This window comes from Mercenaria mercenaria, chromosome 7 (genome assembly GCF_021730395.1).
Source record: "Mercenaria mercenaria strain notata chromosome 7, MADL_Memer_1, whole genome shotgun sequence".
Lineage (NCBI taxonomy): Eukaryota > Metazoa > Mollusca > Bivalvia > Venerida > Veneridae > Mercenaria > Mercenaria mercenaria.
The window spans coordinates 43,911,336-43,933,968 of NC_069367.1; the positions used below are offsets into that span (position 1 = coordinate 43,911,336).

Here is a 22,633-nt window from a genome sequence, read left to right on the forward strand (position 1 = left end):
GGCAGTTTGTTTCATTACTTGTTAAATCGGTAAACCTTTTAAAATATGTTTAACTACTATCTCCTCCCTAGACCCAAAAAAAGTTTTTTTTTTTAAATGAACAATTGCGTACATACGTAGAGATGTTTACATTTTTAGCTGCACCAACAAAGGGTTATAAAGAAAAATATATTGACGTATGGGAGTAACGATGAAAACTGGCGTCTTGAGTTTGTAGTTCAGTAACTTACTGTCTTTTTATGTTATAGAAATGCATCAAACGAAAACATTGGACAGAATGTAAGGGTAGAGTTCTACCTTGGAAAAATATTTTTAAGGGTGTAATGGTTCAGGACTGTATTTACATGAGAGAGAAAGGTGTGTGTGTGTGTGTGGGGGGGGGGGGGGGGGGGGGCAAGAAGTTAAACAATATTTTGTGACATTTTTGCCTTTTGAATGTCTTCGTTTTCCACAGAGTAAAGTATAGATACGTGTAAGGCTTAAAAAGGCTTAAAGAATGCTCACTACTTACACTATTTGATAGTATTATATTGTACATCTGTTAGCTTATATAGAACAAAGACATTTTCAGGTCATACTGGTAAAAATATATCTAGAAAGGGGTGACAGAAAATTATCTGTAACATATTTGGTACCAGTAGCCTTTAACTGACTATATCCAGTTGACTGGGACATGCTATAAACCAGTCCTGTTACTATGACAGTTTTGAATCACAGGACTACAGACTAATTCTTTTTTTTTTTTGTTAAATCAGGCTCACGTCTCAGCATTAACAAGTTTGATAACCTATCGCTGACGTGTAGCAGATGTCATAGGATAGACCGATATATTGTTTATTGTAACCAATATACACTGTTATTCCAGCATCCAGTCAAGATATTGGGTGAAATTGTTTCACCAGCTTTCGAGCGTTCATTGATGCAGAGCGTTATATCTAAAGAACAATTGTTGCCAAGCGAAACGGGATATCAATAAGACTTAGCGATGAAACATTGTGAATTTTATCGACATGCTGGAAATGAGACATAGAACTTTGTAAAAGATTTGGAATCTTGTGTGCCAGGATTTATACTTGTTTAAATAGAACGGAAAGCTACTATATCAATTAACATTTTCAGTAAAGTATAACTTATAAGTTATATATATACACTGATCAATGTCTACTTATGCGCATAGGTAAAATATTCAAACAGTTTTGAGCGTATTAACTAATACAGTTGAATCAATACAAGGAGCTATATAATAATATATATGAATAAAGAAAAAAATATTTTTCAAAATATATGATATTACAAAACGGAATATATGAATAGTATTTCATAACATAGATTAAATTCGTACCCATGTCGGTTTCGAATTACACATGGTCATCAGATTTCATATACCAACATTATTTAAGTGATGAAAATTATTCGACAAAAATGCCATTGAATTCGAGTTACATGGGCAATAACTTGCCGGATACCTACAACTGGGGTGTGTTATTTTTAGTACCTATTGTACTGTTTGGAATTACGGGAAATATTTTAGTTTGCATGGCGGTTTCAATGGAAAAGCGTTTACAGACTGTGACAAACTACTTCCTATTTTCTTTAGCTGTTACGGATCTGCACGTCTGCATCATAGTTATGCCAATGAGCATCATGAATGACTTCTTTGGTAAATGTTTTTTCTCATTTTATCTTTATTCTGATTGTCTGTAGTTACATATATTTAAATATCAAGCTCGATTGCACAGGAGTCATCACTCAAGCAAAACCCAAAGTAGCCCACAGTCCACAGCTTTTATAACCTCGATCCCTAAATTACGTCTGTTCATAGACTTTTAAAAGATATATATTTTACGGCACGTCTGTTCATAGACTTTTTAAAAGATATATATTTTACGACACGTCGGTTCATAGACTTTTTAAAAGATATATATTTTATGACACGTCGGTTCATAAACTTTTTAAAAGATATATATTTTACGACACGTCGGTTCATAGACTTTTTAAAAATATATATTTTACGACACGTCTGTTCATAGACTTTTTAAAAAGATATATATTTTACGACACTTTTTAAAAGATATATATTTTACGACATATATTTTATGTATCTGTGTAGAGGGTATATGCGCTTTTTTGAGTGGTGTTGTCACAGGGTCAGTTACACATAATTATAATTCGTTTTAAATAATGTTTTTCGTGAGTAAAAATGGAACAAACCCTGAGTTCAAAAACTTACTTGTTAATTAGTGTAAATCATGCTGTAAAGTATAAATAATTGTGTTTCGAGCATAACTGTAGTACTGAACTTCCCCTGTCTAATTTCTTAAATAGTGTGACATTAAATTACCCACAATCATGATGCATCACAATCGTCATTTTTGTTTCCAGCACATTGTAAAATGATATGAGCCGTGCCATGGGAAAACCAACATAGTGGGTGTGTGACCAGCATGGATCCAGACCAGCCTGCGCATCCGCGCAGTCTGGTCAGGCTCCATGCTGTTCACTTTTAAAGCCTATTGGAACTGGAGAAACTGTTAGCGAACAGCATGGATCCTGACCAGACTGCGCGGATGCGCAGGCTGGTCTGGATCCATGCTGGTCGCAAACCCATTATGTTGGTTTTCTCATGGCGCGGCTCATTTACATTAACCAGAGTACAACAACAACAACAACGAAATACTACTATAACAAGAGAAAAAAGGCAAACCAACATTGGCTTTATAATTCAAATAACTCACTTAAAAGAAATTCATTTTCTTTGATTAAAAAAGATAACTATGCTTGGGAATTCCGAACATATTTAAGATTTTATTTTATGATACACACGTAACGTGTGAGTTCTCTTATCAAATCTCCATCAGAGAAAATATCCCGTTTCAAAAATGATTATTTCTCAATGGTTGTATTAATTCAGACACATTCAGACACATTCAGACAGATTCAGACACATTCATTTATTATCTTATCACATACATATACAGTATGATATATACCAGAGAATTAAGAAGATGAAGTCATAGACAAAATAAAATGTAAGACTTATTTCACCAGTAAATAAATATTGTATCGGGATACGATTTCTTTATGAGTATTAAAAAATACGTTTACAACATATTTGGTATTGTAGATTGAACTTAACGTCAAAAGTTTGTAGTTAGACTAGGGCAGGACAAAGATCTAAAATGAAGAAAGGGTTGTGCAACATAATTTGTGAAGTTGCTCAACCATCATAACTTATTTACGTTTAGGTGCACATTCTTGGTCTAGAGTAAAATTCTTAGCATTTGGTTTTGATTAAATACGTTAGACAAGTTAAGACTACATTGATTGAGAGTATATTTTTTTGTCATACTGGTGGAATAAATAGTATAAAATTTGATATAGTTTTTTTTTTGTTGAAATGGAACATTTGAACGTATTTTCAGAAATACGAACCGCACTAGTATCATTGCAAACAGATTACATTTTACGCATACCTGTAAAAATCCATTTAACAAGCTAGTGTATGCACGCATGAACTTACGGCTACGGAAGACCTATTACTATGTTCTTCTATATAACTAATTCGACGAGGTGCGTCCGTGGCAAACACTGGATAAAACGTTAAAATATTCGGTATGTTGATGATGACATGTAGGTTAACTGGATCTGCCTTCACTTACTGTCACTGTAAGGTCATACGTTACTGACAATGAGGTGACGGTCGCGGGATGGGGGTTGGCTGAGTCAGGATACTACAAAACATCTTAAAAGTACAGAGTAATATTCGTAGCATTTGGTTTTGATTAAATATGTCAGACAAGCTTAGACTTGTCCAAATTGACTGAGAGTATAATTTTTGTCATACTGGTAGAATAAATAGTGTGAAATTTGGTATAGTTTTGTTTTTGTGGAAATGGAACATTTGAACTTATTTGAATGCATTAGAGGCTTAATACCTATATAGCTAAATACAGTATACATGTGTACAATATGTACAATTAAACATTGGAAGTTTAGTAACCCCGAACGAAGGTTACTGCATGACATATATTTAAGGATGTAGGTCAGCTCTACATACACAATTAATTTATGTATTTTGTAAAGTTATATTCATTTGATGTTTGAAGTAAATATCTTGAAAGAAATTATTTTAGTGAAAGAAGGCCCAAGGATATTTTTAAAGATACACGAAATTTAAGACCCTGGAAGTCTCTTAGAACAAAAATGTCTTATAGGGCAACGCTGGGGTTTGTCGCATGCTAAAACATTCGTAAAAAGTTTCATGATTTTAGGTAAAACACTTTTTGGAGATACATGTGGCAGAAACGTTCAAGTCCTTTTGCCTTTGACCAAGTCAAGGCTCATAACTTTGACATAACTCTAGTCTTGGGGCGAGTTCTCAGGGGCACAACGATACATGCTAAATAATACACACATAGTTAATTTTTGACGATTCTAGAGCAAATCCTTTTTAGGTAAAAAGATACATGTATTTGTTACACAGTCTTTTAAGCCCTTTCTAAATATGTGATATCATTTTATTTGCTGCAACGAACAAACAATACAAATTCATGTTGACCATTTTTATCTTATTTGGCATCTAGTAAAGTACAATTCCCACTACGATGACCATTATTATTTCGCATCTAAACTGCAAACCCTATGATGTTGTAAAGACTGCTATTTCATAGCTTAATTTATCCAGAGATGCTTCAAATGATGGTCTCAGTTCTGGTTTATGGCTAGTGCAATTGAATTTGCAGCACAGGAATGTCATCTTGATTTGAAACAGACGTACTGTTCAGGCCATTTCCTGTTGAACTTACTGTTATGGCCTTTTCTCTGATCTTAATAATTATTATATTTTAAAATATTTTAATGGAATTAACCTAAGAGAAGTGTAATTTCTAAACGCTTCCTTGAAATAGGTATATTTGAAAATAACAATGCTTTCCAGTATAACCATCAATGTACATGAACTATTTTAACAAACAACAAATGGACATAAATGGACATAGGATGCTTCTGTAAATCAAACGATAAGGAGGAGAAGTTTTGACAGTCTTCTATTAAATTTTGCTGATAAGCACACATTAGTTCATAATAACACAATACAAATAACAGCATAGTGCAAACACTCCCAAAGAATTATGTTTGTTATACGGTGGTAGTTTTGGAAAACAAAGTTTTGTAAATGCTCTTCAGCGTGTTTCTTACCAAGTTATACTTTACTTATTTCATTATGTTAAAACATAGATTTTCTTCAGGCATATATAGACCACAGCTCTGTTGACAACATCTAGGCAATCACATATATAATCAGTATACTGACTAGCTGTATTTGTTTGTTTATAAGTTTATTTATAGCCGCCACATGTACTCCTACAGTACACTGTCTGTAATGTTAGTGGGAGGATAGTGCAAGATACAGAAGACGCTCCAATTCCAGAAGCTTCCATTTTCTTTAGCGTGTCAGGTGTAAAGCACCCATACACGGGATACTTATCCCAATGTTAGTAATTTTTAGTTGGAGGAGTGGGGGTTCGAACTTACGACCCCTGGTTTCGTTGTCAAACTGTTACCACTGGACCACTGCGTCCGCTCTAAAGCCGTATAAATGACAAACTGACTTTATATAACATTAACAGAGTTTTAATTACTCAGAAATAATTGGATGAACCTATTATATTAATCTTCTTTGTTTTGTATGTTTTCAATACGCACTGCTGTTGCTTGCTTTTTATGCATCAGTGGTGTCTTGTGATTAACTAATAAGCTGTTTCATCTCGAAAAACACAAGCGTTTTGTGTTATTGATGCAATGTGGATTTACCATATATAGAACCTAATATAATTGTTTGCACTGCACTTTAAAAATTTGTGGGAAAATGAATCTCCACTTCAAGCAAAACATATAAATTGATATCATAAGTTTATATTCGAACGTAAATAATTTCCGCATAAAGCGTAATTGATGGGCAATTGATTATCCGTAAAACGGCGTTGCAGATGCAATGATTTCAAATGTCTAACAGTTGTTTTATAGGTGCGTCAAAATTAAACGCGTGAACCATTTGTTTGTGGTATTGACTTGTGAACATTATCATTTCATATCATGCCAAGTAGCAGTTGTTTCCATTTGCCAGTTTGAGTGCGCTTGTAAATCATTCCATACTCTTGATTCTAATTTCTCTTTAATTTGTTTCTCCTAACTTGCATCTCATTACTTAAGAATGTACTATACATACTTTTCCGTCTTGAAATTTATCATTTCAAACACTGCCATAACGTATTTAGTACAGTACTGCATTAATGTAATAGCAGAAACATTTTATAAGCTTTAGCTTTCGGCGGAGTCTTTTTTCTTACATTCAGCTTCTTTTTATTGTAAATATTGTATACCGTGTTTGAAATAATTTATGTTAAAATAAAATGACTTCAAATGCGGATGAACAAGCACGTTTTCCTAACAGTGTAATGATATAATTAGCAGCTTCCCAGTGGTTTACTTTCTGAGGCATTATAAAACCAATGTCCATGTAAATAATGTTTCTGTTACATTGATGGCACGCAAATATGAATTAAATGTTAGTTAATTAATGTGCACAGTGATTGAAATATTACCTCTTTTCTAAAAATTAAATAATGTAACTGAATACAAAGCCTTCATTATAGCATTCTTCAAAACAGACGAATAACAAATTTACAGCAAGACCATTGTAGAGGCCATTCACTGATTCCGACAATATAAAAGAAAAGGAAAGTATCTATATTTCAGTGGTAGTTCAGCATTCTACTGTGTTTCAAACGTCAGCTGAATAATTCCACATTTATACATACAATGTAGATTATCATAACATTGCTTTCAATAATTCAGCCGAAAGTACCAGACACTTTTATGCTTTTTGAATAATATAGTACTGACATCAAAGACGTACCACTTATTTAACACTAGCTTTTCTATTGATCTTACTGTACAGATTAATTCTCTCAGCTGAAATGGCAGTATTTATTAAGGGCGTGCAGGTGTTGCTGTTCATTCTGTTTAGGCCAGATAGATATTTCAATCATTTGTTTATTGCTCTCTCACACCTATTGATCGAAAATCATTCTAAATAGAAGGGTTTGTATAAAAGACATTTGGTTGATCAAAGTATGAAAGTCACTTAATTCAGTGCTTCTTAAATAGAAAGCTGGCATAATATTTGAGAATATATTTCATGAAAACATACCCTGTTCCAGCTCCATATATTAAGCTAGGCTAACAAAATCCTTATAAATCTCGACTCGGTATAAGATAACACAATGTAGTGCTGTAAGTGTTTTGTCCCAGGAAAATGAAACATCATAGTAATTGGACCCAAAACAAGTAAGTACAATGTACTACGAAAAGATGTAGAAAGTGAATGAGTCAAAGGTGGCTATCCATACTGCCGAAAGTACAGCTCTTAGGCAAAATATACTTGACAGAAATTATGTTATATCTTGTAAGGTATTATTAGAGAACGCATGTACTGCATTCCAAAACACGCATTACATGAAATAAGCTTTATAAAAATGGCACCTCTGTCTGTATACTTGCCTACGTCACACGATGTCTTTTTATTTGCTGATGGTATAAATAATAATGAATATTTAATATGCTCCGTCGCTGTAATTTGGAGCCATAGTTTGGAGCACAAAGTCGTATTCGCTGTGGTTGTTGTAGAAACGTTTTGAGATATAGATAACAATGGATTGTACTTGCTAAACTGCACTCAACTGACAGTGTGATTTTGGCTTATATTCATCCTATATGCACTGATTTCCCGACGTCAGAAAAAGCACAATTATATGATACTAACATTGTTTGAGGGATATCTGAGATGTCATTCCCAGCATGATAAAATTTTAAAGAATAAGCTGAATGTAACCCGTTATTTACGAACACAATTTTTACACAATTCATCTTTTGGTGAAAGCAATAAATGAATTTTATTGGTTGTGTAATTTTTATTGTAATGGTGTCTTCATGATCAAATTATGTCAGTAATATATCTCCAGAAAGGAGTAATTCATTTTTTTCCGAAAACTTTAATACTAATACCTAAACTAAGGATGACTTCTAGATAACTTTGGCAGCGATACCGGACGGCATGATTTTGCTCACTCCGTGTAATGCCACCGATGCTGCAGCTAAATTAGTTTGTATCATGATCAATTTTGTTGTATAGGAGCAGATAACACATTGCCATATTTATAAATATGAAAGGAAATCTGACACAACTACAAAGCTGCTTATTATGGTCGATAATGGTTCATTTATTATTATAGCCTTGTCTACATCTGTCCTCTTTCTTTACTCGAACGTCATCTTTAGATAAGCTATAACTTTACTTGTTTAACCTTTAGCCTGCTGGCTCTGCCATTGCGACCAGTTCAGGCTGATCATGGTCAAAGGTGTTCAGTCAGTAAATTTTCAATGAACACCCCTTTGAATAATAAGTGGTTCTGCCCAAACTGAATGATGGACCAGTCCATTTTAGAAATTTAGCACGCTAAGGGTTAAGACATTACATGTTCGATTTCTTTTATGAATAGGTCAATAATTGAACAGAATATCATTAAAAGTGTCATCATGAAGTTCTTTCACTTTATTTGAGCTAGAAATGTGGGCAATGTCTTCCAAAGTTAATGATTCAGAAATAAAACGATTTTAATGAATCCATCTCATCAAGATGAGCTTTGCTCTGTTTGATTAGCAATGAAAGAAAAGACAAACACTTAGATGAATTGAAATATTGCCAGTTTATTGATAAAATGACGGATAACTGTATACTACACTAAACATATTACCATAACAAAATAATAGATTGTATATTAAGATATCTGACTATAATATTTTTATTGAGAACTTTAGTCAAAATTGGGAGAAGAAAACCGCCAAAATTGTGAACTTTTTGTTAGCCGACCAACAAAACGTTCATAATCTCCTCGCTCTGAAATAATCAAAAACATAAATCTACCTAACGGTTACTTATTGACAGACCATTTATCTAGCTCTCTCTCTACCTTTCTTCTCTTCTCTCTTTCTCTCGATACATGTCAGTCAGACTTCCAATCTATTTCCATTGCCAATTTTTTTTTCTAATCAATCCATATACATGTATATGACGCAGCCAACTATGATAAAAATGTGTCTACAATTTCATATTCACCACCCATTTTTATTATCAATCCCTTCCTATCAAATCATTGACAGTGAAGTAATGAAAAAAAACTTGGCTCGGTTCTATTTTCAATCCAAGAAACTATCTCCTTAGATGTTACATCCTTTACGATAAAATACCATTCAATACCCCTGTCAAAACTTTCAAAAACCCATGCAAAGTTAGATTCACTATTTAACTGTGATAATTTGATAATTATCTGCTTATCGAATTTTTATGAAATAACACAGGGTAACTTATCTATTAAGTTGTTTCACAATACGTGCAAAATAAGTATGTATTTAGAAGTCATTTTCTATAAATCAAACTGTTTGAAATATATGCACGCGTCTTCTACTTTATACAGCTATCGACTCTTAGTCCATTTAATATGATGCGATATTCACCTCAATATTGCTAATGTGACTGATGTTGTGATATGTTATGATATATTATATACTATTTATACAGCCAATGCGGATTCTACTTTTAAAGATATCTAATGGCCATCTTTCACTGAAATATTTTATATTTATATATTTACTTCAAATATATAAAATCTGCTTCAAATGTATTTAAATTTACTAGAAATATCAATTAAATTTGCATTTTGAGCCAAATTCATAATTAAATGTCATGCAAAAAACAGCTGATTGTTAAAAAGCAGCCAGTATTTTAGCGGCTGTACACCTTTATACAGTTTTTATCTATATATGTATGTAGTGTGTTGATATAGTGTGTACTTTTTAAACATAAAGCAATGAGCAGTTAATACACATAAACTTGTTAATTTTATGTTTACATAAAACTATATGAAGTAACTGTTCATGGTTATTAATATGAAAATTGGATCTAATATACCTTCAATGTTATTATTATATCTTGCCAATCATTATATTGTGCTAATTTTACCGTATATATGTTGATAGATTTAATGAATGGTTCATTGCGTGATATAATTTGTTCAATATTTATATATCTGGGCAAATGTTGCTGCAATATCTATGTATTAAATCTAATTTTACAAATAACTTAGTGTAATAAAATGTCAATTAAAGCGGCATGCCTCCAGATCGTTCGACAACAAAAAGAAGATTTTTTAGATATCTTGAAATAAATGCTATATTTCTTAAGAAGGCTTTAAAACTTAATTACTGACAAACTTTATGTTACGGAAACACATGAGAATTTGCTGTTTTTACTACTTTTTACGATGAAATTGTCACGCTTTTACCCAAGGTAAACTGTCTCGATTATAAATATCTATATATCCGTAGATCTCCACTCTCCCTATTGAGCTAAGCGGGCGGGCTATTGATAATAGTAGAGAGTTTGAGATTTCAAACTTGCTTCCTCACGTCTCTCATAATTTGGGTAAACAGCTTTTTTATCCCGTGTTAATTCCAGTATATCTAGCCTAGACTTCGTTTACTATGCGAAAAAGCTGTTCAGGATTCTGCTTATTAAAGAGATTCGATATTTTTTCTTTCATAGATTTTTAAATTCATATATATGATAGGAATGTGTGCTGAAAACATTGATACAATAAAATTAGGTACAGGCTTGTTTTTGTGAAAATGCTTGACCCATGTTGTAAACTGTCGCGATTTTGACATCTTCTTTAATTTCTGCTTTTTTATAATCAACCAAAATTAATCGGGCAGCCATTGGTTTTTGCTTATTACAGATTTTATCATATATTACTGATATCATACTCATATTTGTAATACTCATCTTACAATGATGGGTACAAATGAAAAAAAAATATTGTTTCATATTGCTTTTGTGAACTTTTTTCAATGAAAAATACCCATAGTGAAGAATATTTTTTAAATTTGAAAAAACTCTTTCATAGAATTTTTTCTTTTTTTTTGTGTATAGATAATTGTATTGTGAGCATAAAAATGGCTAAAAATGTATGGGTCACCAGGCTAAATTTTATGTTAAGACCGCTAGAATACAAACACTGTTCGGACGGAAATGGCGCGAACCTGCCCAAATTGATTACATGTATGTCTGCTAAAAGTTTAAAAAAAAGTTTTAAAAATTCTTAATTCTTTCTATAATTGCATACTAAATAATCTGAAAGGTGATATTGTCTTATCAGTACTAAGTCAATTATCTTACATTATATGAACAACACTGTCTTTATACTAAAATGCGATGTGAAAACACAACCACAAAAATAGCAAGATACCGTCAGGCAAGATACTTGTCAATAGAACATAAACAGTATCAACATTTGATTACTGATTAACTTATCAAAAATGTTATTTCATTCAAGATTCCTCATATTTAAGATTGTCTGTAACATGTTCAACAAATGTTGACTTCAGTTCAGTTTTCCATAGAAAGTGTCGGCTGCGCAGAAAGATGCGCATTAAAAACTATAGGAAATCCCTTTAAGTTATTTGATTATCCATATATATATAATTAGACTAAATTTGATGCGAAACACTATCAATAGGTATAAGAATAATGAAGTTTTGTATGGCTAATGATTTTAACTAAATACATTGAATTGAACCTGGAAGTATAAAGTTATCAACTGATTTTGAGAAACTTTGAGATTTTGTTCAAACTTTAACTTCTACGGCATAGTTGTGTCCCCAGGCGGTATCGATTATACCAGATGGGCCTTTTTGTCGTATGAAGTGAAGTTTTGAACGTCAGAAGATGTGATATCACGAAAGTCGAAACTTCATTCTTTTTACATCTACTCTGTCCACATACTCGGCATCAAAGACTGAAATCTGGATGGAGGCACATGGCATGACAGTCATTTTACTTGAAAAATAAATAATTACGCGCGATTATCATTTGATGGAACATATTATTTTCACATCCAAATAAAATCAATCTGTTTCTGTCGGACACTTAATACGACAACTGGGTTTTAATTATAAACATAAAATGGTACTAGTAAGACGGAAAATTCTTTTGAAGTATCGATAATTTCAGATTTATGATATCATGATGAGAGACATTTCCTGTTGGCCGTATGGGATAATTCCATTTTTTAAATGGACGGAACCAGAGCCTAGCAGAGAGACATTGTGGGTTAATTCCCCCTTTGGTTCTTACATTTTACAAAGAAAGTCAGTCTTGAAACTCGGTGTGACCCTACCCTCCCCCCTGAAATGGGTGACCCCCTCTTTAATGTTGGTGTCCCTCTAACAAAAAGTCCTGGATCCGCAGATGCTTTACTTATAAAATAGTATATTAAAATCATATTGTGCTGTCTGAGAGTTTGGCATTATACAGAGTCATACAGAGTGTCATTATCACTTTGATCATAATAGGCTATTAACTTTGTATGTGGATATATGCACGAGTTTTGTAGCAGTAATATTGCGCGACTTTAGGAGCGCAATATTGTTCGCGAAAGAACGAGTGCATATATCCACATACAAAGTTGATAATCTTTTTATTACATATCCACTATCAAATGATTAATTTATATCTAAATTATCGTTCTGTCACGAAAGACAGGAAAAAATACGTAAAAAAATTCTCCGAAAATGCAATAAACAAATCAAACTGACGCGCATTAATATTTTCCGCGAAAATGACGTCAACTTGTTGTCGCAACGTGCGCGTGGAGGCCATGGACGTCACGCGATTCTTTCCATTACAACGTTAAGAAAACATTCCACGTCCTATATTAGTCCAACCGATGTAACTCATTGCAGACTTGGAGCGGTCTTCTGCGCATGCCCGAAAGTGATTATCAATTGTAGCGCACGGCAAAAATATGCATATTTTTGCATGTCCGCATGCATTAAGTGTATAATATGCATAAAATACTGACTAAAGGTAAGGGTTAGTATCACCATGGTTACAAAATATAAACATTTAAGATATTTTCGTTCAAATTTAGTTAATCCGGTGTGTACCGGAGTCTGTAATTTATACCGGCGCTCCAAGTCTGCATTGAGTCACAGTCTTAGTCCAACTCATGACGTAAGTATAACTTTCATTTCATTTCAGTCTGATAAATTACTACGTGCCAGTATCTAATAGGTCAGATTAATCAAAGAGTAAAAGTAAACAAAATGTTGCATAAATTACAAATTAAACAAATACACAATAACAACAAAAATCTAAAGAAACGAGATTCGCAATGGACGGACCGTCAGGGGAGGTAACTAGAGTCACGGATTGGGACTAGTCCGATATGAAAGCGTTCAACGTCATGATATGGAAAACTATTGCACGATCGCGGTCCATTGAAACCCGATGGAAAATAAGTTTAGGTATGTAATAATCATTTTTATTTCCTCTCGTGTATGATTTACAATCGTGCATTGTATACTGACTATACTGACATAATTTTATATAAAACCTAAATGTTTGGAGCAACACTAACGAGTATTTACATTGTTCACATTGTTTTATCGTGGTTTTTTTAATTATTATTTTTTTGTTTTGTGTTTTTTGATGTTGTTTTTTAGGTAATCGCTCTAATATCCATGCGATGATTATATTAATTGAAATGTTTTTTTTCATTTAATTTTCATTCTTTTCATTTTTAAAACCTCTTGTAAAATTCCTGCCCTTTCGGACAATTGGTATCAAAATGAACGAAAAAAAAAAAACGATCATAATTACGTATAAATTGAATGGGCGGACTAAAAGAAGTAAGTTTCATTTTAATGTTTGAAATCTCAAGGAATTTTAATCGAACTTCAACTTCATACGTTAACTTCACAAGAGACGTTGAAGGGGGAGGCGAAGGTTGAAATCTCAAACTCTCTATTAATGATGATACTACTACTACTACTACTACTACTACTACTACTACTAATAGTAGTAGTAGTATCACTTCTTCCAGAGACGAAACATAGTGTCCAGAGCCATAACTTTGTGAAAGATACTGTCAAACTTGTTGAAATCTTAAAAAGTATTCGATAATACTGAAGTACAGTATAAAAATCTGACGTCTACTTTGTGTCCATACAAATAAGAAATCTTACAAACTTTGTTGCCTGTCTTGCATTACCTGTCTGTCTTTCTTGCACGTCTGTCCTGCCAAGCTTGCATGCCTGCCTTCATATTTTCCTTTCTTCAGCATAATCTTTGCCTGTTTGTCTGCCATGTCTGCATTGCCTTTTTGCCTGCCTTCCTACCTGTCTGCCTGTATTGCCTTCCTGTTTGTTTTCCTGTCTGCCTGCATTGCCTTCCTGTCTGTTTACTTGCCTGCCTGACTTGGCTGCATTGCCTTTCTACTTGCTGTCCTGCATGTCTGTCTGTATGTCTGTAGATTATTTTCTTAGATGTTACGTTATATATAACAAAATACCAACCAATATTGCGGTCTGCACCTTGCATGCAATAGTTAGAATCAATGTATATTACAGTAATAAATGTAAGAAATAGATATTGTAATTATATTGATCACCGTTTCTTTTTATCTTTTACTGTGTCAGTCTGAATGCCGCTGTATCGACAGGGTTGGTGATATTTTAAAGTCAATTAACAGCATACGTTAATGCTATATCCACGTCCTAATTAGGTCATTTATTCCAAGTGTTCTTTAGGGATTATTGTTAACCGAGTAAATAACAGTCCATGTTGAACGTATTTCTCAATAAATCGATGTAATTATTTCTAGATCTACACATTAAATATTTCATTATTTGTAGATTTTATGCAAATACAGTTTAATCTCATTTAAGCGAACACTACTGGGAAGAAAGAAGAGATATTTGCTCTGCGGAGGTAGCATTAGCTGAGGATTTGCTTTATATGTAAAATCATATGCAGTTTATGTACATCTGTTTTGACGAACTCATGCAAAAATCTGCTATTGCTTAACACATAAAGAAATTGTTGGTACTGAGATCTTTTAACTCAGAATAAATGCGCATGCTATATTACAAGTGTTTCCCGGAAGTTTGTATTCATAGACATACATAAAAATACAGAATAATGTATTTAATCAAGCGGATATTGTAAAACAGACAGGATTCTTAGTGACTTAAGAATGGCTTTAAAAACCGCCAGGGGCCTATGCAAATGTACAAATTGTATCATATGTTGTAATTAGATAAAAGGTATACACTCAGTTCCAAAAGAAAGTGTGCACTTAGTTTTCTGTTATTTTTTCTCGGTTATTTTCATGAAAACTTATAATGTTTGGTACCAAAATTTAAATCAGTTCGTAAACAAATTGGTGTGCATTTTAGATTTTGAGTTATACCTGAGAGTTAGTGTATGAAAAAATGAAAAAAAAAAAAACGTCGGGGAATTTTTTGAAATATTTAAACTTAAAAAGTGCACACTTTCTTTTGGAACTGAGTATATTTATTTCTGAATTAGATGTAACAAACTGCAAAGCGTAGTCATTAGTCGGTATAGCATTGACATCCAGACTTTCAGAAAACGGAAAAAATGGTCAGAATGGCACATAGTATTTTAAAGTAGATTCGAGATTGCGCCAAAAGTTTTGATCTAACGCCAATGCCATTTGTCAAGAAAACTAAGTTGTCCGATGAGATTAATATTCGGTGTAGGGTTTGGCTGTTAGTCACATCAGCAAAATCCAGATTATATGGCGGCTTTCCAGCTTTTAAATGGAGGAAGAAAACCCAAGATGCCCCATTTCATGGAAAGGCGAGAACTTGGGTAGAACAGGCGACATTCCATATGCTAGCTTGATAGCGTCCCCGCATGAGACAATGCTACACCCAAGGCGAGGTTTCGAACCTGTAGTGGCACGATGCAGTGAGTGACCTTAACCACTCGGCAACGGTTGCTCCGTTTGTAGTTTTGTGGAAATGATTTACATGTACTGAGATTGTAATATTGAAAACACAGTTTATTTAAAGATGTTGGCACTTCTAAAGTACGTTTGGTTTATAGCGCATTATGCAAATACAAATTCGGGAACACCTAACCAAGTGGAAACAAATATTTCTGAAATCACGAATACTGTCATTAAGAAACCAAAAATTAGATTATTCTTTTCATGGAAATTTTCAAATTTTTCTACATCTCTGTTATGCAGCTGAAACACTTCAACGATGAAAAATTACATATATAGTTTAATCTATCATGAATGCTCGTATTTAATGCCCGACCGGACCATCAAACGTAGTAAGTAGACCCAGTACTAGGGGAATTCAGAAAATTTTGAGACTGTTAATATAAAATATACAAAAATCGGTACCTAAGCATATTGCAATAATAAGTTCCTCAAATATACACCCTTGACAGAAACGCACTTTCTATCCGGGCTTTCCATGACCTGAAAGTCGCACAGTAGTATACAATTAGTATACTATGCAGACACTGATATATATATGGCGCTACTCGTGGTGCTTCTCAAATTGTAGCAACGTCCACCCAGTTTTTCTTTCAGCAAAGAAAGTAATCACGGGGACTAAGGTCTGGGTGCGGGAGAATATGGAGAGTGCGGGAATTGCTTGACTTACTGGTCCTGTAAATACTGCTGTTTAATATCGCTCTTTTTTGTAGATGCATTGTCATGAATAAGGCAGATGAGCTTTAAGTCAGTTTGTGGGAAACATTTAACGTAATGTTTTCTAACTGATTTTAGAACTCTGTCCCTGTAAAACTTTGCGGTAATAGATCTGCCTGGTGCACTGCGTATGTGCACAACATGGCTTTCGGAATAGAAGAAAGAAAGATCCCGTTTGCAACTTTTGACTTCTTGTTGCGATAACTGGTCGTTCTTGTCCTTTCCTAAGCAACTGTTTGTTGTTTATCCGCCGTTGAGATTAGAAATAATATACCCATGTCTCATCCCCTGTGAGAAAGTAAGTAAAGCTCCTTTTATCTGTATTTCTATAGATTTTTAGAAGTTGCTGTACAACATTACACCCTTTGAGTTTATTCATTTTTTGTCAAAAGATGGGGTGCCCACCTTGCACACACCTTGGTAAATTTTAGTCAGACTTTCGTGAACATTTCCCGATCAAATGCCCACTGATGATGCTATGCTGCTATAGCAGCATGTGATGTGAGGATACTGACATTTTAGGGCACCCTACATGAGGTAGGTCTTTGACTCTAGATTCTCCCTTAGTAAATACCGTTACCCGCCTATGAACAGTTACTCTTAATTGGACAAGAATCATCGCAAACGGTTTGTAATCCTTGCAGAATCTGCTTGGCTGGTATATTCAAAGAACAACGCATTATTACGTAGGTCCTAATTTCTTTTTTTCTTGGAGCCTCCATGCTTACGAAAAAAAATAACACCAGTGTATATGAGTGTGGTATGTGTTTAAACACTTGAAGAACAGCTAAAAAACAAAACAGTTGTGTTGAAATGTTCACTGTACTGCCATTCATGGCTATTGGAACCCGCTAGAAGTCCATGAAAATTCGAGTTTGTGCCTGTAATTGTTTCTACGGAAACGCGTTAGTCTATCTAAAAAAAATTCTGAATTCCTCTTGTATTAGATTCGTTATTACTATGTACTATGAGAAAGCTGCTTTATATACCACACGTTCATTTTATAAAGAAATGAGACATTGCCCTGGTACAGTGAGGAGCGAGCTTAGTTCACCTCTATATACGCATTGAATACACTTCATTTAGATTAAAATCATATTCGAAATGTTCTAGATGAATTTTTGTTATTATATACAGTGTATGCATGTGTTTCCGTGAATAGCATATTTAGAGCAAATATAGAATCGTACATGTATAAACAAAAATGCATTATTGTCTCATGTTTGTAGTTAAAAACAAACATGTACTAGTATTCTCTGCAGGCCTTCAAATAATCTTTTACAAGAACAGAGCAAGAATACAATTCCCTTGGTGACGACATACAAGTTTCAGACTGTTTCTTCTAATATGCTGTCACGTCAATCACACTGATGCATGCGCAGCCACGAATGCATTTTCTGATACATGAACATAGCTAAAACAGTTTAAATAGTTAATTTACTTAATGCATGTTTGCTTTAGATAATCGTACAATCATCTACATTGTCGCGATACCTAATGTGTTTGAATGAATAAAATATGAAACTCTTATTTGAGAAAGTTCTTTTAACGTGTTCCAACTGGAAAACATTACTAATATGCTCATTCTATAACGACGAAACGATTTTTATTAGAATAGATTAAAAGTTGCCCTTACTCCCTTACTACAATGTATGTCTGATTTCTTTCGCATTAACCATATTAAAGTAAAGTATTTTCAGATATTGAAACGGTATATAATTGCAAAAAGTCAGCAGAAATATCTTAATGGAACGTTGAGAGATTTTAGGGGAGAGTGTCTAGGAAATATATTAAATATACATGGAACTTCACACAACCTATTAATGCAGTCGTTTACAAGGTCAAAACAAAGTTATATAAAAGTTACCAGTAACAGAAGAGCACACTAAGATTTGAGACAAAAATACTGAAATTGCCAACCTACTGAAACCTGTCCCGTATTATCTGCGTATAAGTTATTTGTTAACATGAGGCTACAGTGAAAAGTATCCAATTACTGCTTACTTTTTCGGTTTATTTGAGCTGAATCTGCATTGATGGGCGACCGTTCCAGTTATGGCAAAATTTCGACACATTAGGTCAACGTTGAAGACTTAGTCGTCTCTAACAAGGTAGACATATATAACATAATTTCCTTATAATCTAGATAATATCTCATTATCCTTACATGCTTCCTTAAAATACCAAATGCTACATTTTTACATTTAAAAAATGTTGTTTATATAAAATGAAAGATTGGTTGTATTAGAAATTGTCTCTTTTTATTCAAAATTGAATACATTTGTTTACTATTTATATATATATATATATATATATATATATATATATATATATATATATATATATATATATATATATATATATATATATATATATAATTAATGTAAATTGATGAAACGTAAATAAATAAATAAATAAACGAATTTACAATTACTGAATAAGTGTACAATTATTAGAATGAATACGGTTCAAGAGAAATAGTTAAGTTATTTCTAAGAGCTATCCCAATTATTTGTGACCAATATTCTGTCTAATTGGTATCAGGATCAGCCAGTATACTCCATATCTTTTATCGATACTGATAAATTAATTGCCTTTTTTAAACAGCCCTATCCACTATTGTTAAAACCTTACGCTTTCTATTTTGTATTAGGTATTTGTTTTAGTGCTGTTGTAAAAGTGATCTGGAATCATTCTTCTTCTACTGTAACAGCTGACGAAAAGCATGGACTCTACCTCAACATAGAAATGTCAATGGAAATGGTACAAAAGCGTCATTCAGCATTTCCTTTAAACATATATATAAGTTTTAGGATGTGAAATTTAAATTGAGAAAGACTTAAACAACAACAAAATCTTATGAAAATGAATACAGGTTATTATGACGTACTTGAGAATTTAGTGATATACAGTACCTTGTTATGTCTGCCTGAACAAAAATAGATGACAGTATTAGAAAAGTTCTGCTATTCCCTTCCATTTCCTACGCGGAGACGTTGTCTAAAACCCGTGTTCTGTCAAAGTTTAGTTTAAAGCTGCGCTTCTTAGTTCAGAATGTGATAGACAGAAATTAGCTATTTCATCGTCGTAATGTTTTTAAATACTACCATTTAGAAATACTATATTGTGAATTCATTTAATTTCGTGGACATACAATAACGTGGTTTCGTCTAAAAACGCATTTTCCAGGGGGTTCGAGTTCGTGGCTTGTAAATAATAAAGATGAAGTAAAATGAAATTTTATATTTTATGTGTTCGTTAAGATTTTAATACCGTGGATTTATCCAGTCACGAAATCAACGAAAATAGTCCATAAAATATATTAATGAGTTCACAGTAATTTTTTTAATTTTAAATAAGTTTTGATCAGTAAAAATTGAAATTGTTGAAAGAATTCAAGGTGAAAAATTACCTTATCACAGACTATAATCTGAGAGAACAACTGTTTCGGTGAGATACAGAACAGCGTCATAGTTGATATATTATAGTTCGTCAGTTATAATGAACTTTTTGTGTGAATATTTTCTATCGCCTTTTGCCTTCAACTTTTGGCTTATTTGTTTACAGAATAATAATCTGGCGCCAAGAATTAGATAGACTTCTGTCTAGGTGGTATTAAGAGAATGACGTTCGATTATTGTATGCTTGACGTTCCAAATTTTGCATAGAAACCAAATTTAACAAGGTTTTGATTGTCTTAAAAGTGGGTAGCGGAATAAATATAAATGTAAATTTCAAATTTCTAGACAGCAGCAAAATGTCAAATATTATATAAAGGCGATGTTTTGTTTTTGAGAAATAGAGCTCTTACTAGACAGGGATTCAAGTTTTTAAACGCATTTATTCTTTTATCATCAGAATGATTTATAAACATGGGAATACAGCTTAAACTGGGCTTTGTCGAAGTTGTTTTCTGATACCTGATTCATTTCTCCAAAATTATTTGTTACATCACATCAAAAAGTGTGTTTGATAATTACTAGTATATAAGAGAATGTGTTTGTGTCGGATCATAATAATGTTGTTCACGTTTTGAGCTGGAAACATTCTAGATTAAGGAGACTTATAACGCGTCATAAAATGATTCACCCAAAGGTCTTCCAAAGTTTTTACCTTATTTATTACATTCAGAACGAGTTCTATAAACCAACAGTTTTTGGATTTTTTAAAAAAAAAATTCCAGACAATTAAAACAAAAAAGATCATAGTAGTATAGACTTTATAAAGACACGGAGAACCAAAATCAGGCAGAGATGACCATTGTGCCAATCAGTGTTACCCCATTCTATACCATAATCTAAAATGAAGGGAACCATGTTATAGAAATGGATCCCTTAAATCATGGGTAAATATCTAAAAATAAAAGAAAATGCACACTGACCTATACATTCTATTTCCCACGTATCATGGTTTACCTGCAGTGTCATTATAACTGTTAACTTCTATCAACTGAGGAAGAGGCGTGGCTATATGCCGTACTCTTACTAAGTTAAAGAACATGTCTTAGGTCTCGCCTACATATAGAATACTGTATCGAAATGTTAAATTTTCTGAAACCGTTCTTTCTTTCAGTTAGAGTACGCTTGTCACGTGATAGTACCAATGCTTTAAATGGAATGTTAACTTGTCAATCAAAATTAGTAGCCGAATGTGTTGTTCATATTGGCGGATCATGATACAAAACAGAAAGCGTAGGGGCCACTCGAATAATGAGGTTATTTCCCGAAAGCTACGCCTTCTCGAAATAACATAATTATTCTCGTGAACCCCTACTCTTTCTATTACATATTGTAGATCATTTATTTATTTTGTTAGCAGTTTCGTTAAAATCTACATTATGGAAAAATATCTGTTAGTGAAAATATTATCAAAAGCGTAATTTTCTCATAGACGCCCAATATGAAATCAGTCTAGCAAAACTAATTAAGCACACGACCCTCCCTTTTTCATTTACCGAATAATCTAAGTATATTCTAAAAGTTTTGAAAATTCAGGTTTAAAACAAACTTTATACATTCTGTAGATCATGTTTACCCGAATGTGCAGAACTACCTTAAGACATTACATTAATTTAATGGTATGTACCTTTGAGAAGTCATTAGCTAATAATAATTTTTGTAGTTGACTAGTTTTAACAAAAAAGCTAACCTTGCTTACATCTATCTATGGTGGATCTTCAGACAATGTATATTTGAAGCAAAAGCTTTTGAAAGCAAGTCAGCATGAAGGTTACTGTGGATAATCGTAATATTAACAAACAGCTACCATATGACTTCGTTCCCGGGTTAAATCATGCTATTAAATAGTTATTTTTATTCTGTATAAACGTTTATAGCTCAGGATTTAGATATGACGTCAAACACGATATTATATGGCCTCAAAGAGACTGACTTCAATCAAAGCCGACTTAATTGATAAAGTATGTAAGAAGCTCTCCCATTATAAGAACTTATTAATTGATCTTTAAGAAATAATTTTGCAGAATAAATGTCATATTCCTAGATTGAAATGAAGCTTTTTGTCAAAACAAAACCACTACAAATATCTTCCATTCTTTTGATTTGATCATGGTCCAGGCACCGGACATTTCTGAGATGCTTTCGTGTGTCTCACTCCTAACTAAGAGGCCTGTAATGGTTCTTCACAGGAAACACGGCTTCGCGTGTATCGGTGCTATACACTGGACACGTTAAAGAACCAGATTACCTATTCGCAAAGACCTAGGCTAAGTTACACAATGTAGTCAGACAGGCCTGTATCTAAAAAGGATTTCTCTCTATCTGTTCTGGAGGCTTTATCGATCTGGTCAGATCGTTCTGTTTTTTATTTATATTTATTTCATTCTCTTCCATTTACAAACAATAAGTATATACAAATATACAACACAACATTAAAACATATGTAAATGGCCATTCAATTTTAGAATTATAAGAGACATATAAAACGGTAAAAAACAATACTACAAACATTAAAATCGACCAGAT

General features: G+C 33.1%; 1 protein-coding gene across 1 annotated transcript in view; it reads left to right on the top strand.

The window, feature by feature from the left end:
* Positions 1-606: 606 nt before the first annotated feature.
* The window catches only part of LOC123554264 (5-hydroxytryptamine receptor 2C-like), a 30,608-nt gene continuing 8,581 nt past the window's right edge, over positions 607-22,633 (top strand). Inside the window, exon 1 of the mRNA XM_045344277.2 lies at positions 607-1,660. Coding sequence (XP_045200212.1) covers positions 1,345-1,660 — 316 coding nt within the window. The 5' untranslated portion in view covers positions 607-1,344. The remainder of the gene's footprint in view (positions 1,661-22,633) is intronic.